This window comes from Lemur catta, chromosome 6 (assembly GCF_020740605.2).
Source record: "Lemur catta isolate mLemCat1 chromosome 6, mLemCat1.pri, whole genome shotgun sequence".
NCBI classification, from domain to species: domain Eukaryota; kingdom Metazoa; phylum Chordata; class Mammalia; order Primates; family Lemuridae; genus Lemur; species Lemur catta.
In genome coordinates this window covers 80,709,145-80,723,942 of record NC_059133.1, presented here as the reverse complement: position 1 = coordinate 80,723,942, position 14,798 = coordinate 80,709,145, and the positions used below count along the sequence as shown (strand labels likewise).

At 37.8% G+C, this 14,798-nt stretch overlaps 1 protein-coding gene and 1 non-coding gene across 3 annotated transcripts in view; both read right to left on the bottom strand.

Moving 5' to 3' along the window:
* The window catches only part of GYS2 (glycogen synthase 2), a 55,383-nt gene that overhangs the window by 6,124 nt on the left and 34,461 nt on the right, over window positions 1–14,798 (bottom strand). For both annotated transcript variants that reach the window (XM_045554222.1, XM_045554223.1), the window contains 2 exons: window positions 14,615–14,728; window positions 1,939–2,065 (listed from right to left, as the gene is read on the bottom strand). In XM_045554222.1, the coding sequence (XP_045410178.1) occupies window positions 1,939–2,065; window positions 14,615–14,728 (241 nt within the window). The remainder of the gene's footprint in view (window positions 1–1,938; window positions 2,066–14,614; window positions 14,729–14,798) is intronic.
* On the bottom strand, window positions 855–916 carry LOC123640895. The gene has a single exon (XR_006736129.1). It is a non-coding gene; the product is annotated as a U7 small nuclear RNA (small nuclear RNA).

Genomic DNA, 14,798 nt, shown 5'->3' with positions numbered 1-14,798 from the left:
AGCTTCCTGAGTAGTTGGGACTGCAGGCACATGTCAACACACCTGGCTAATTTTTCTATTTTCTGTAGACATGGAGTCTTGCTCTTGTCCAGGCTCATCTTGAAGTCCTGGCCTCAAGTGATCCTCCTGCCTCAGCCTCCCAATGTGCTAAGATTACAGGCATAAGCCTCTGTCCTTGTAAGGATGTCTGCATTTTTAACAAGGAATTTATATTTAATTATGCAATTACTCTTGGATGGTGAGTGGAGATGGATGAAAAAAGGAAATCTTCCCATTACACATGAAGTAATACAATTTAAAGTAATACAAGTTGTATTTACAAATACAATTGTCTCTTGCTCTGCACATATATCATCTTGGTTTAGCTCTTTAGCTAGAAAGCAATGGTTCTCTAATTTTTAGGGCTGGCGGAGGGAAGAAAGGTGGGACAGGGGTTATCAACACTTTTGAGAGTCTGATGAAAATTCTAGAAATTGCCTCTACAAAAATTCTCATACACTTGTGTACAAAATATTCCCTATAACTCCATGAATATTCACAGATCCTCAATTTCTATTAAATATCTGTTAATACCCTACGTAGTAAAATTCCAGGTACCCATGTAAACTTAGCATATGTCCACTGGATGAATTTAATAAAATAAGTACTTATATTCATTAATCTTTCTCAAAACACAGAACAGACTTTAATGAATACTTTCTGGAGTGAATTAGATGTAGTATCATATAAAAAGATTATTCTAAAAAAATCTAATATGTTAATTCCAAATTTATACCACCAGAAGTCTCATTATTTCTGTAACAGTAGGTTAGGTGAACAGTGACCAACTCCCTTTTTTTTTTTTTTTTTTAATTTAGGGTTTTCCGGTAAGGACCGAAAAACCTGCTAGACAAATTCTAAAAGAGTTGTAACACTACCAACTCCCTTTGGTTAATGTGAAACACAGGATGACTCATTCACTGCTGAGTACATCACGAACTCCTTTCCTTATCTATTAATACTTATCTTTTATAACATCTTCTTTGATCCTCACCTTAAAACATTAGACACATCTCCCCTATCATTTTGGGAGGTTAAGTTTAACTTTACCCTATAAAATGACATTTGGGAGGAAAGTCGGCTGCTGGTTCTAACACATTCTCTTTTCCTGACAGAAATGATTTCCCACATTGCCGCAGTCACCCATGCGTTTGGTTTTGTGCTCCTCTATCCATGACACTTCAAATAGTAAACTGCATTGCTTACCAGAAATAACAGGAACAAGGTCAATAACAAAGTGTCAGGTTCATCAGTGAAATGTGTGCTTTATGTGTCCCAAAAGGTAGATACTCTCCTACAAATAATTTAAGATATTTATGGGGGCATTTCATAAGTAAGAAGACACCACCTTTGCAAAAGTGAAATTGATGCCAATGTCAAGTTTTAGAACTGCAAGGGAGATAGCTAGAGGAGTTAGACAAATATATTTTATGTTATGTTTCAAGAAGTAACAATCCTTTGTCTATTTCTCTCAAGAAATTTAATGTTTTTACAACCGCTGGCAAATTATTCTTGTTGAAATATAGAACAATAGAATTGGACCTTACGATAAAAGATGCAGTGTCCTCATGTCACTCCTATTGTAAAGATTATAGTATCCTATTTTTGTAGAATTTAAAATTCTATATTCAAATTCTTGGATAAGAATGCAGATATTAGAAAAGTGCTTCCTCTTCAGATGGAATACCTATATAATCTTTGCCCTTATTCTTAGGTCAGAATCTACAAAGCATAAAATCAACCCCTGAGATAGATCCAACCAAAATCATTTTCAAAACAGACTGAAAAATCAAAACCTAAGTAGAAATTACACATCACCTTTGAATATTATATACATGCATATAAAACAATATACTAACAAAAATCCAAAACATTCCACAATCAATACATGTCACATACCTGGAGTATAACCCCAGGGTTCATAGTATGACGGAAATACTCCAAGATGACAACCTCGTACAAACTCTTCATAGTCCATGGGCAATAAGGGGCTGGTGGAGGATAGAAACTCTGGGTGCAAAATCACCTAAAAAAGGAAAATTCTAATAAAAAAAGAGAAAAAGAAGAAAGTAAAGAGAAAAATCTCCTACAATTAGATTATTTCAATACCATACTATAAAATCCTTGTTTTCTAGATTCATGAAAAAAAAAGAGATAAGAAAAAAAAAAGAAAAGAAAAAAAATCATAGGTGGTTTTTTTCTCGTCTATCCATTCTGTGAGAGTATCTACTCTGCAGACTTAATTTACCCTCAGATCCTGAAGGAGCTCAGGAAATCTCACCCTAAAATATGAGTCTTGGTATAAAGAATATTTTGAATTAAAGGTCCTTCGAAATAGAAAGGCATTGGAAGGGGCTTTCCCTCTATCTGCATAAACTAGACTGACCCATCAAAAGAACAATGGACTTCCCTTCCCTTCCTTTCCCTTTATCTCACTATATTGCAGGAAAGAAAATCAAGCATGCAACCAGACCTGGCCCAAATCATTGTAAACATAATACCTGCCTCTCAGGTTAATTTACAAGTCAATCTGTTTCTCCTCGTGCATTCATTCTCCCTGGTATCCATTTATTCTCCCTAACAACATTTATTGCCCCTAAACAGAATTACCTATATTCCTCATCTCCCCCTCCCCTCCAAAAGGCAGGTGTAAAAATATCTAGATCCCATTGGGTAATCATTCTGATTCTCCCCATGCCCAAATAAATAAACCTCTTTCATTAATTTGCCTTAATTTTGAGTTGATCTTTCAGGAAACTTTGAGGGGAAAGGGCAAGTTTCTCCTCACTCCCACAGTCCCAAGGCTTAGATTAGAGGATAAGGAGTTAGCATGCTCATTTTTGCTCTCACACTAAAGTATATTCTCCAACCTAACCTCTCTCTATCTGTAATAAAGGTTATATTTGGTTCTCTAATTGCTGACTCCTATCTTAATTATCATTTTGTTCCCAAGGAGAGCAAGGAAGAGGGGAGCTATATAATGAATCACTCTCACATGCCCCAAGCACGAGTTACCCAAGTGAAATGGAACAGAGAGACAGAAAAGATGTTCTAGAAATCTCATCTAGATCAGATCTCACTGGAGGATTTCACTCAAGCCACTTCTCTCACCTAGGCAACTGTCTCCTCCTCCCCGCTTCTATTCAGGTAAAGGGTCTCTACTCAACACAACTGGAGTGATCCTTTAAACATGTCAGTCACTCCCCTGCTCAAAATCCTTCAGCAGCTTCCCATTTCACTCAGAGGAAAAGCCAAAGTATTTACCATGGCCTGTAAGCAGTGCATGCTGGTGAGTATTTAAGAACTGAGAAACTGAAGTATAAATATATATCTGCACATACATTTATTATAAATTTTAATGCTATACATAATGTATGGCACACAATTTCCAAATAATAAAACACACACACACAAAAACCTGCGTGCTGGTGTTTATAACAACTTTATTCATAATTGCTGAAACTTGGAAGCAACCCAGATATCCTTCAGTAGGTGAATGGACAAATAGGCTGTGATACATCCAGACACTGGACTACTATTCAGCACTAAAACAAAATGAGCTATCAAGCTACAAAACCAGAAGAAATTTAAATGCATATTACTAAGTGAAAAAGGCTAGTCTGAGAAGGCTACATACTGTATGATTCCAACTATGTGACATTCTGGAAAAAGCAAAACTATGGAGCCAGTAAAAAGATGAGTGGTTTCCAGGGATTGAGAAGAGTGTGAGGGATGAACAGACAGAGCACAGAGGATTTTTAAGGCCGTGAAACTATCCTGCATGACACTACAATGATGAATACATGTTACTATACATTTGTCAAAACCCACAGAATGTACAACACCAAGAGGGAACTTTAATGTAAACTGTGTATCTTGGGTGATGATGTGTCAATGTAGTTCATCCATTGTAACAAATTTACCACTCAGGTAGAGGGTGTTGATAACGGGGAGGCTATGTATGCCTGGGGATGGGGAGTAAATGGAAACTCTTTGTATTAATACTTTCTGCTCAACTGTGCTGTGAACCTAGAAGTGCTCTTAAAAATAGTCTCTTAAAAATGTGCATATACAATACTCCTTACTGTGAATTCTATATAGTCAATTAATTCTCACAAAATGCTTTTTTAAAATTTTTGCCAAAATCTTATATTTGTAACCAACTTATGGTTTCAAATGATGACTGAGTGTAGCTCTGACATAAATGTTGGTTGATTTCCTTTGTTAATGAGTAAAAGAAAGTGAAATATAATGGGGGCACATGTCGGAACTTCACAGGTTCATTAGTGATGCAAGTGACTTTTTTGCTCAGCTGGATATTAGTTTTTGAACACTGAAAAAATATTTTGTGCCATTCACAATATAATGGCTACAGATACAACACACTTTAAAGTTTAACCTGCATTATTAATACTTCTCCATCACTTTCTCAAGTCCAGAAATCAATGCACAGTAAATCAAGCCATGATTTGCAGTGTTTGCCTATTCCACTCTACAAATGCTCCCACCATTGCTAATTTCAAGCTCCCAAAGTGAAGTCACTGAACCAGGAGATGAAGGGAGAAGTAGCACATCATTATAGAGCATTTGCACCACATGGATGCAACAGACAAAAATAACCTCAAGAATATAGTTAATAGTGACATGTACTAAACAATTGGATGTGGTGAATTTTGAGCTTTATCTTTTAAAAAATATAATTGATTTCTATAATTTAATTTTTAACTATGGCTGTATTTAAAAGTGCCTCACAAAATTTCTGAAAATTTAACAATCAGCTCTTGTGTGCTGGTATGATCCAGTTCTGGGACCACCCTGCCTGTAATGTCCGCAAAGGCAGAGACAAGAGAGGGCAAGGCTGGAATTGCAAAGGTGTGGATAGAACAGCTATTTAACTTGTAACTGTGTGAATGAATTTTCCTATTTCTCCTATTTACTACAGTTCTCATTGAGCTATTATTAGATTCTCTCTCAGCCTTGCCCATATCTAAGTAGTTATTAAAAATAAATAAAATCTGGTTTAAAAGTACTGGGAATTGCAAATTTGCAGAACAGTTCCAAGTACAATATGAAGAGAATTAATATTTTCCAGAACCATTTGTAAGGTGCTGAATTCATGCCCACGTACTTAATGTGGGCATACCCAAGTACTTAATGTGTATTTCCCAGACAAGAGCATTCTCTTACATAACCACAATATAAACACAATAATGAGGAAATTAACATTGATACATCACTACCATTTAATCTATAAATCACATTCAAGTTTCTCCAGTGGTTCAAATAGTGTTCATTAAACCAAAGGATCTGGTTCAAAAGTACATATTGCATTTAGCTGTCACATCCCTCTAGCGTCCTATTTGGAAGAGGTCATGGGCTTTGTTTTGCTTTCATGACCTTAACGTTTTTGAAGACTATAGTTGTTTTGAAATATGTTTCTCAATTTGAGTTTGTCTTATGCTTCTTCATGATTAGATTGAAATTATACTTCGTTGGCAGATATATCTCAGAAGTGATGCTGTGATCTTTTCATTGCATTTTATCAAGTGGTATAGGATTTATAGTTTTCTCATTACTGATGATATTTATTTTGATCTCTTGATTAAGGCCATGTCTTTTTGGCTTCTCCACTGTAAAGTTACTCTTTTTTCGCATTGTTATTATTTTTTTTCCTACCTCCCTCCCCCCCACACACCTCCACCATCATTATTATTAATAAATATTGGGGGAGGTTATTTTGAAGCTACGTGACTATCCCATTCCTATTTAATTTTTTCTTTTTATTTCGGAATTTTATGGGGGTACACAGATTTTGGTTACATAATTTGCTTTTGTACAGTTTGAATCAAAGTTATAAGTGTGCGCTTCACCCAGTTAGTGTGCGTTGTACCTGTTAGGTGTGAATTTACCCATCCCCTCCTTAACCCTCCCACCTACTTGATTTCCCTTGAGTTTTACTTCCCTGTGTGCACATAAGTGTTGATCAATTAGTTCCAATTTAGTATTGAGTACATGTGGTGTTTGTTTTTCCATTATGCAATACTTCACTAAATAGAATGGTCTCCAGTTCCATCCAGGTTGTTACAAAAGATATTAGATCACCATTTTTTTTTTTATGACTGAGTAGTGCTCCATGGCATACATATACCACATTATTCGTCCACTCATATATTGATGGGCTCTTGGGTTGTTTCCACATATTTGTGATTATGAATTGTGCTGCTATAAACATTCGAGTGCAAGTGTCTTTTTTATAAAATGTCTTTTTTTCCTTTGGTTAAATACCTAGTAGTGGGAATGCTGGATCAAATGGTAGGTCTACTTTTAGTTCTTTGAGGTATCCCCATACTACTTTCCATAGAGGTTGTACTAATTTGCAGTTCCACAGACAAAACAGTGTATAAGTGTACCTTCCTCTCTGCATCCTCACCAGCATCTGTTGTTTTGGGACTTTATGATAAAAGCCATTCTCACTGGAGTTAGGTGATATTTCACTGTGGTTTTGATTTGCATTTCCTTGATGATTACAGATGTTGAGCATTTTTTCATGTGTTCGTTGACCATTAGTCTATCTTCTTCTGAAAAGTTTCTGTTCATGTCTTTTGCCCACTTTTTAATGGGTTGTTTGATATTTTCTTGTTGATGTGCTTAAGTTCTTTGTAGATTCTGGTTATCAGCCCTTTATCAGATGGATAGCAGTTTAATCAATTAATATTTGTATTGGACTTATGGAATATTCACATAGCTTCAAAAGGTTAATGTTATTTAGTGCATTCTAATTCATGACTATCCTTATTTATTTTGATATTCAAATTTTCCATTATTTGGCCAGCAGGAGCCCCTTCAAGCTGGTTTCTGTATACGTTTAACAGGCCTCCACTATTCTTTGAGCATTTCTTTGATTTTGACACAGGAAGTTCCAGGCTCATCTTGTATTTCACCTGCCACAGACCTAGAATCAACCATTTCTGCAAATGGAGCCCGAGTTCCCTTCAGTAAAGCGTGGTATTTAGAAACCAAGACCTGGCTGCTAGGTGTGTTCATTGTTATTCAACTGTTTTCTCCCCTGGGCCCTCTCGGTGGACAGAGATGAAGAATACACACACATTCACACAGACCCACTCACATACCTTCTCTCTCTCTCCCTTTCTCACTCACTCACACACACACACACACACCCCTACTCCTGGTTTCCATTGTCTTTAATTTTTAACTTACTGGGTCAGTCCCCTCTACATAACTCGTCCCTCTCCACTGCCACTCCCTCACATGCACGATGCCCTCCTCACCCCACTCTGGCTCTGACACGTGCTTTAGGCTGCCCCCCACTGCGTGGACCTTCCTCACCCCACTTGGGCTCTGATGCCTTTCTCTGGATGACCACAGCACCCTCCCCACTCTAGTGCAGATACCTGCCTTGTGTTGCCCCACCTAATGGCTTTAAAACTGTTCTAGAAAGAAAGGGAAAAAGAAAGAAGATGACAAAGAAGCTATTTTATAACAAGCACAGTATGCTTTTCATTTTTTATTCATGAAATAAGTATATATTCTTCCAAAGAGAATAATCTGAAGAAAAACCCTAATCTGGATATTAACTATAATCATAACAACATTTGTATAAAACTTTATATATTTGCTGTAGTTTGGATGTTTGTCCCCTTCAAATCTCATGTTGAAAGTTGACCCCCAACATTGGAGGTGGGGCCTAATGGGAGGTGTTTAGGTCATGGGGGTGGATCCCTCATGAATAGATTAATGCCCCCTTGGGGGTGAGTTAGTTCTAGCTCTTATCAGTTCCCTTGAGAGCTGGTTATTAAGAAGAACCTACATCCTCCTTCCTCTCTCCTCTCTCTCCTTCTCTTTCACCATGTGGTCTCTGCACACACTGGCTCCCCTTTGCCTTCTGCCAGGAGTGAAAGCAGCTGGAGGCCCTGAGCAGATGCCCAATCTTCAGCTTTTCCAAACACAAAAATTGTGAGCAAAATATACTTTTTTTCTTCATAAATTATCCAGTCTCAAGTATTCCTTTATAACAACACAAAATGGCCTAAGACAATATTATAAATAACTTTCACATATATTGCCTCATTTAATTTTAGCATTGTGCAATGGGTAGAGTAGACATTCTCATTTTCCTAATTTTAGAAAGAAGCTAAGACATCAAGAGGGCCAATGAATTACTCATCTTAAATTGATTTTTTCACATTATAATCTCATCACAGGCCAAGTGTTAAGACAGAAAATAGTCTGAAGCCTTCATTTTAATGGAGAGTTTTAACCTATTGATCCACAAGGATATTACAAGCATTAGTTGTATCTCAGTGGATGTATAAATAGGAGATAAATTAAACTTAAGAAGAAATAAAATGATAAAATGTCCAAAGCCAGTACCAAAAATGATGATTTATTCAACCACATGAATCACAAAATGTCAAAGTAAAAATGGATGAAATATTTTCTTCCATAAAGCATGATTTGAGTTTATATTATGTGCAAAGTACTGAACTAGAAAAAGAGACAAAAGACACAGATATTGTATCTGGGCAATCATCAAATTGGTGGCCTATTGTATTCTCTTTGGCAAAGAATGAGAAAAGGGGATTTGAAAAGCATTGTGCCTACTTTGGCATTTACAAGCTTGGGAAAAGTTGTACTCTCCAAAGCCCCTTTTGGAACATGAAAATGCCATGGCTCATTCACTTTGCTCCCAGCCAAACAGAATGACATCACAGCTAAATTAAGAAAACAGCTGCTCTGGTCCTAAAACAGCCAATTGCCGAAGCCCAGGGATGAGGAGGGGATGTTAGAGGTCAGCTCAAGGTTATAGAGAGGACTAAATAAGATCCTGTATACAAAAGCCCCCAGCAAAGCACCTGGCTCACAGCAGGCCCTAGATCAGTAGGAAAAGCAAAACAAAACAAAATAAAACTAAAACAGAAACTTGTCTGACTCTTTATTTATCCCAGAAGGAAAACAAGGTTCCAGGAAGTTAGTTTGTTTGCCAAGCCCAGGGTCAAGGTTTGAAATCTGCAGTCTGGGCTTTCCTCACCATACCACATTGCTAAGGCAGGACAGATGATAAATTCAAATTCAAATTCAAAATAATCTGCAATATTTGCTGAATCAAATATGACATTCACATCAAAAACTTTTTAATGTATTCTGAGAGTTAAGAACCACTCTATAGAGTTCAAAAAATAAGCAAGTGATCAAATAGGTACTTATATTATTACAGGCCTAAGTTATTGTTAAGTTTTTTTGTTTGTTTGTTTGTTTTTTATTTCAGCTCATCATGGGGGTACAAAAGCTCAGGTTATATACATTGTCCGTGTCCCGCCCATCCCCCTGAGTCAGAGCCTCAAGCGTGACCATTCTCCAGACAGTGCGCCTGGCACTAGTTATTGTTAAGTTTTTAAGGAATTCTATTAATAAAGTAAAATACTTAATTCTGAATAGATGAAAGTTCCTCTCACTGCTTTGAGTGTATTTTAAATGTCAAGAAGAAACTGTACTTTTCTTTTTGTGTGTGGTTGTTTTATGATAATAATAAATGAACATCTCAAAACATTCATGAGCTGAACTGCATAAACATACTTTGTCTGAGACAAACTTCCATCTCCATTCGCCCTACAGAAGCCACGTGCTTTGATATGTCTGTACCTTTTCATCTACTTTTTCCTCTCCCTGGCCAGCCCTCTCTCCTGTAATTTGCACAATGAGCTACTGCTCGTCTATCAACATCTAGTGAACATGTCATCTCTTTCATAAAACATCTTATCAATCCTGCAGGAAAAGATAAATCCACATTTTTCTACTCTTACCAAACTCTCTTCACACTCTTCTAAAAATCACTGAGCACCCATCATGTGCCAGGAACTGACCTAAGTACTAATAAAAGCTAATATTTATTATACATTTATGGTGTGCCAGGTACTGTGTTTAGTGCAGCACCTAATTTTTACTGAATCCTTATAGTTCTATGCATGTAGGACTATTTTATCACCATTACAGTCTTTATAAATCTGGCAGCCCCGGAAATACAGCTGAGATTTCCTTCAAGAGATGCTGGCCCCGTTGATCCTGACTGACAATCCCAGCTGCCTCCCCTCTGCATCTATTGCAGCAGCTGTTCGTACATCTGCCAGGACTGGCAGAGATCAGTACCAGTGCCAACCCATTTCTGCCCAACAGGTGATTCCTTTAATGGGCAACTTTTGGTTGGGGAATCACTGTGGCTATTAACAGGAATCCCTATTAAAACTGTTGCATTCAATTGTCCATAGAACAAGGCACCCATCTGTCTGCTAACCTGAAAATATTTTGGTAAGTGGAAGGTACACATGAAGGTAAAAGAGAATGGAAAGGTTGCTGAATACAGGAAAAAAGTTGTATGTGGTAACACTAATATATTTAAAATAAGTCAACAGTAAATAATTTTACACCTACACACAAAAATCAGATATCTTTGCATTAAGCAAGGAAGATTATAATGTCTTTTGCAGCAACTTGGATGGAACTAGACACCATTGTCCTAAGTGAAGTATCTCAAGAATGGAAAATCAAACACCACATATACTCTCTGATAATTAGGAGCTAATTGATGGGCACACATGGGCACAAAAAGATGTAAAGCTCATAGGAAATCAGGAAAGGAGGGAAGAGGGGAGGGGTAAAACCTACCTATCAGGTGCAATGAACAATATTCTGGTAATGGGCATACAAAAAGTCACAACTTAAGCATTATAAAAGGTATCCATGTAACAAAACCATTTGTACCCCCTTAACATTTTGAAATTAAAAAACAGAAAGGAAGCTTTGTGAAATAATTCTGAATTTGTGTTAGCTGTAGATTGTACTGTTGAAAACTATTTTTGTTTTTATTTCTGTGTGTATACATGTGAGAGTACGTGCATGCGGGGGTGTGTGTGTGTGTGTGTGTGTGTGTGTGTGTGTGTGTATTTCTTTTCTTCCATTAACTGGCAAGCCACATGGAGTAGTCTTGGACCACTGCTTTTCTGCTTTGTGAGTCCCTGCAAGTGCTGCTGCTGTGTGTATATTTTTTGTATATTTGCTAGTTTTTATTAATTCTAGTTTTTTATTTAATACACTTCACTTTCCATTCTGCAAAGAAAGAGTGAGAGAAAAGAAGAAGAAGAGAGGCTGAGACATTTTTAGAACTGGGCTGTGGTCTCTGGCTCTTCCTACACTATCCTTCCTTCCTGCTCTCTCTTTGTAGGTATCTGACCTGCATCTCCCTGCCTGTTCTTAACTTCTTCTTGTTCTTAACTTCTTCATCCTTCACAGGCACTTCCCCTAATAAGTCTTTTTGCATATCTAATCCTGACTTGGCATCTGCTCCTCAGAGAACCCAAACTGAGATGATACATACAAGACATGATTGCTGCCTCAAAGAGCTCATCGTCTTTCTAAAGAAATAGACACATAACATTTTTTAAAATACAATTTAATGCGATAATCCTATGATTGCAGTAGATATACAGCATCTTGGGAATGCAGATAAGAATACAAGTGTTCCTGTCTGGAGTAGAGGAATGTGTAGTAAGGAAAGGTGCAAGGAAATAATGACTTAGGTTAGATCCCAAAGGAATTGTCAGAATGACAGACAAGGGTATTTCAGAAAGAGGTAATGACATCAGCAAAGACACAGAGGCATCAAAGTGTTTAATATGTTTAGGAAATAAGGTACTTGTTCATTCCTGGAAGATGGTTTCCCCGATATAAAAAAAAATTTAAATATAGATCAGCAAGACATTCTTGGTTCAGAGCTCCCAGTTTCAAAGGACCTTCCAGCCTCAGTGTTCCCAAGAGCAAGGGATGCAGGAACCATTGCCAGCCTCATGACGCATCCCTCTTTTTTTTCACCCTCTCTCAACTCTCCCTTCCATCTGTATTTTTATTGTACCTAACATGTGCCAGGCGCCAGACAGATCCTCAGAGACAGATCCACAGATTTGGATATAAGTATGACATAAAACTTTCCGACAAAAACAGAAATCTGCAGGGAAATAAGAGGCTTTCCTTGCCCCTACTCTTACCTTTTCAAGAGACAAAAAATTGACAAGGATCAGGGTAAACTATATCAGAATGAGGCCAACTCAATGCTGACACACTCTGCAGTGAGGTACAAGTCTCTGTGGATCCAATCCTACTGAAAAATGTGAGGGATGGTGCACCCATGGTACATACGTTCCTGCATTTCAAGGGATGTAACTTATTACAGGAGGTGTGCTAGGTGTAGAAAGTTTGGAAATAGGCCGGGTACAGTGGCTCACGCCTGTAAGCCTAGCACTTTGGGAGGCCAAGGCGGGTGGATAGTTTGAGCTCAGAAGTTCGAGACCAGCCTGAGCAAGAGCGAGACCCCGTCTCTACTAAAAATAAAAAGAAATTAGCTGGAAAACTAAAAATATTTATAAAAAAAATTAGCTGGCCATGGTGGTGCATGCCTGTAGTCCCAGCTACTTGGGAGGCTGAGGCAGGAGGATCACTTGAGTCCAGGAGTTTGAGGTTGCTGTGAGCTAGGCTGATGCCATGGTATTCTAGCCTGGGTAACAGAGTGAGACTCTGTCTCAAAAAAAAAAAAAAAAAAAAAAGTAAGTTCAGGAAATACACAAACACAAAACAGAAAATAAAAATTGCTCATGATTCTATGACACAAGGCAATGTTTAAAGTGTGTGTGTGTGTGTGTGTGTGTGTGTGTGTGTGTGTGTGTGTGTGTGTGTGTTTGAAATAAATGGGATAGCACAGCATGGAATAATTTATAAACTCCTTGTGTTATTTAATGCTGTATCATGAGTTCTTGCTGCCATTGTGAATATTTATCCTACTTTGATTTCTGAGATATTTTTCTCTTCTTATTCTTTGCTCCTTCTTTCTCTCCCTGACTTTGACTTTTCTTCCTCTAAATTCCTCTTATATCTTGAGGTTTCCCTGGGTCACCAGTTTTCTCCACTCATTCAACCTGGTTTTTGAGGGTGTCAGGGTCATCGTTCTTTGGGCTCCACTACCGCCCGTTGACCCACACCTCCCTTCACCGTCACCTTGTAAGCCCCAGACCTATGTTTTCTAAGTGCCTATCAAACATCTCAAGCCAGATATCCCACAGGTAACTCAAACTCAGACCATCAAAAATTGAATTCATGGTGTCACCCTCAAACAGCTTCTGCTAAAGACTTTCCTCAGTTTTCAGAAAGCGTCGGTTAAATACCGAAATCAGGAGGCTGTTATTCTTGACTTCTCCTGCTTTTTCACTCCCAGTATCCATTGATCACCAAGTATGAACTTTTCTACATGCAACTGTCTCTCCCACTGTTCTGTCTTCTCCAGCACTTCCAGCCTTTGTAAGGGACCCTCATCATCTCCCACCTGCACTCTTGCAGTAGATTCTTAATTTGTCTCCCTCTACTACGTCCACTCATGCCTATATCAAGGAGTGAATGAAACATGAGAAATGAATTTAAGAATAGACTATTTTTCTTCTAAGAAGTTTTGCAGAGGAAAATAGAAAAGGGAAAACGTTTAAAAACATCCAGGGGGAACAGGGTTAAGGCAAATTTTCTGTTTGTTTTCCCAAGTGGAGAAACGTAAGGCATATTTGTAGAAAGCAAGGGAAGGAACTAGTGTTAAGAAATAAATCAACAAGAGAAGAGAGGGTAAATGGATAGGGCAAGTTTACCACACATGTAGGAGGGATTGAGATCCTAGAACAGTCCTAAGAATCTGAAGGAAAAGAAGTCAGAATAGGTCAAAATCTGTATTCCAGACCAACATGGAGGGACATTGGGGGGGGGCAGTTTATAACCCACTAAATTCCCAATTAGGTGATCTACTAAAAGTGAAAGAAAGGAGGGAAAGTGCGGGGCCTTGAAAAGCTTGGTAAAAGCTTATGGCAACTGAACTTGAACCTGGGTGAATGGAATTGAACAGAGATAAGCAATTATCTGTTCACATGTTCACCACTGTCACCCACACCTGGAACCACTGCTGAAACATCACATGCCCTCAGGAGACATCGTGGATACTAAGCTCCACAGTGGCAGAAACCAGGTCTCAGTCATATAAATGCCCTCAGCAACTACCTTGTGCCTAGTCACCATAGAAACTCCAGTCAAAAGAAAATTACATAAAAGCATCGTTAGCCACATTCTCTGAAAGTAGAAGCTTCTCATATTATCCCCTTATGCTGAACTTTATTGGGAAGAAACAAACACAATTCATGTTAATATCAGTGATTCCTTCATTCTAAGTAATTCTTAGAATACATTGGTATTATTAAAAATTCAGTCATTTCCTGATGCTTATTGGACAGTATTGTACAATGCAATTGAATGCTAGAATTATAACTTAAAGCTATGAATATGCTTCAATCTTTAAGAATGATGTAAAAATATTCATTATATGCTAATTACTGAAGACAAGAATCTGGATTAATTCTTTTTGGAAATACTTAAAATATTTCTGGTAGGCATCAAAACAACTAAGGGAGCCTTCTAATAAATTCTCAAAAAATATATTCTACATAATTTTGATGTGCCCTCCATAAACAATTAGTTCTACCTTGACTCTGTCCGCACGGTTGTTGAAAAGTCCAATCCGTCTAATGGTGCTGAGGATGGGATCCGTGGAGTCATCAATCATGTTGTGAGTGGTCACAGGGGGCAGTGACTGTCGCTGAATGAGAGGGAAGGAAATGTCAGTTGTGGAAATAATTAATAAGTGTGACTAATTTCAACAATATGTC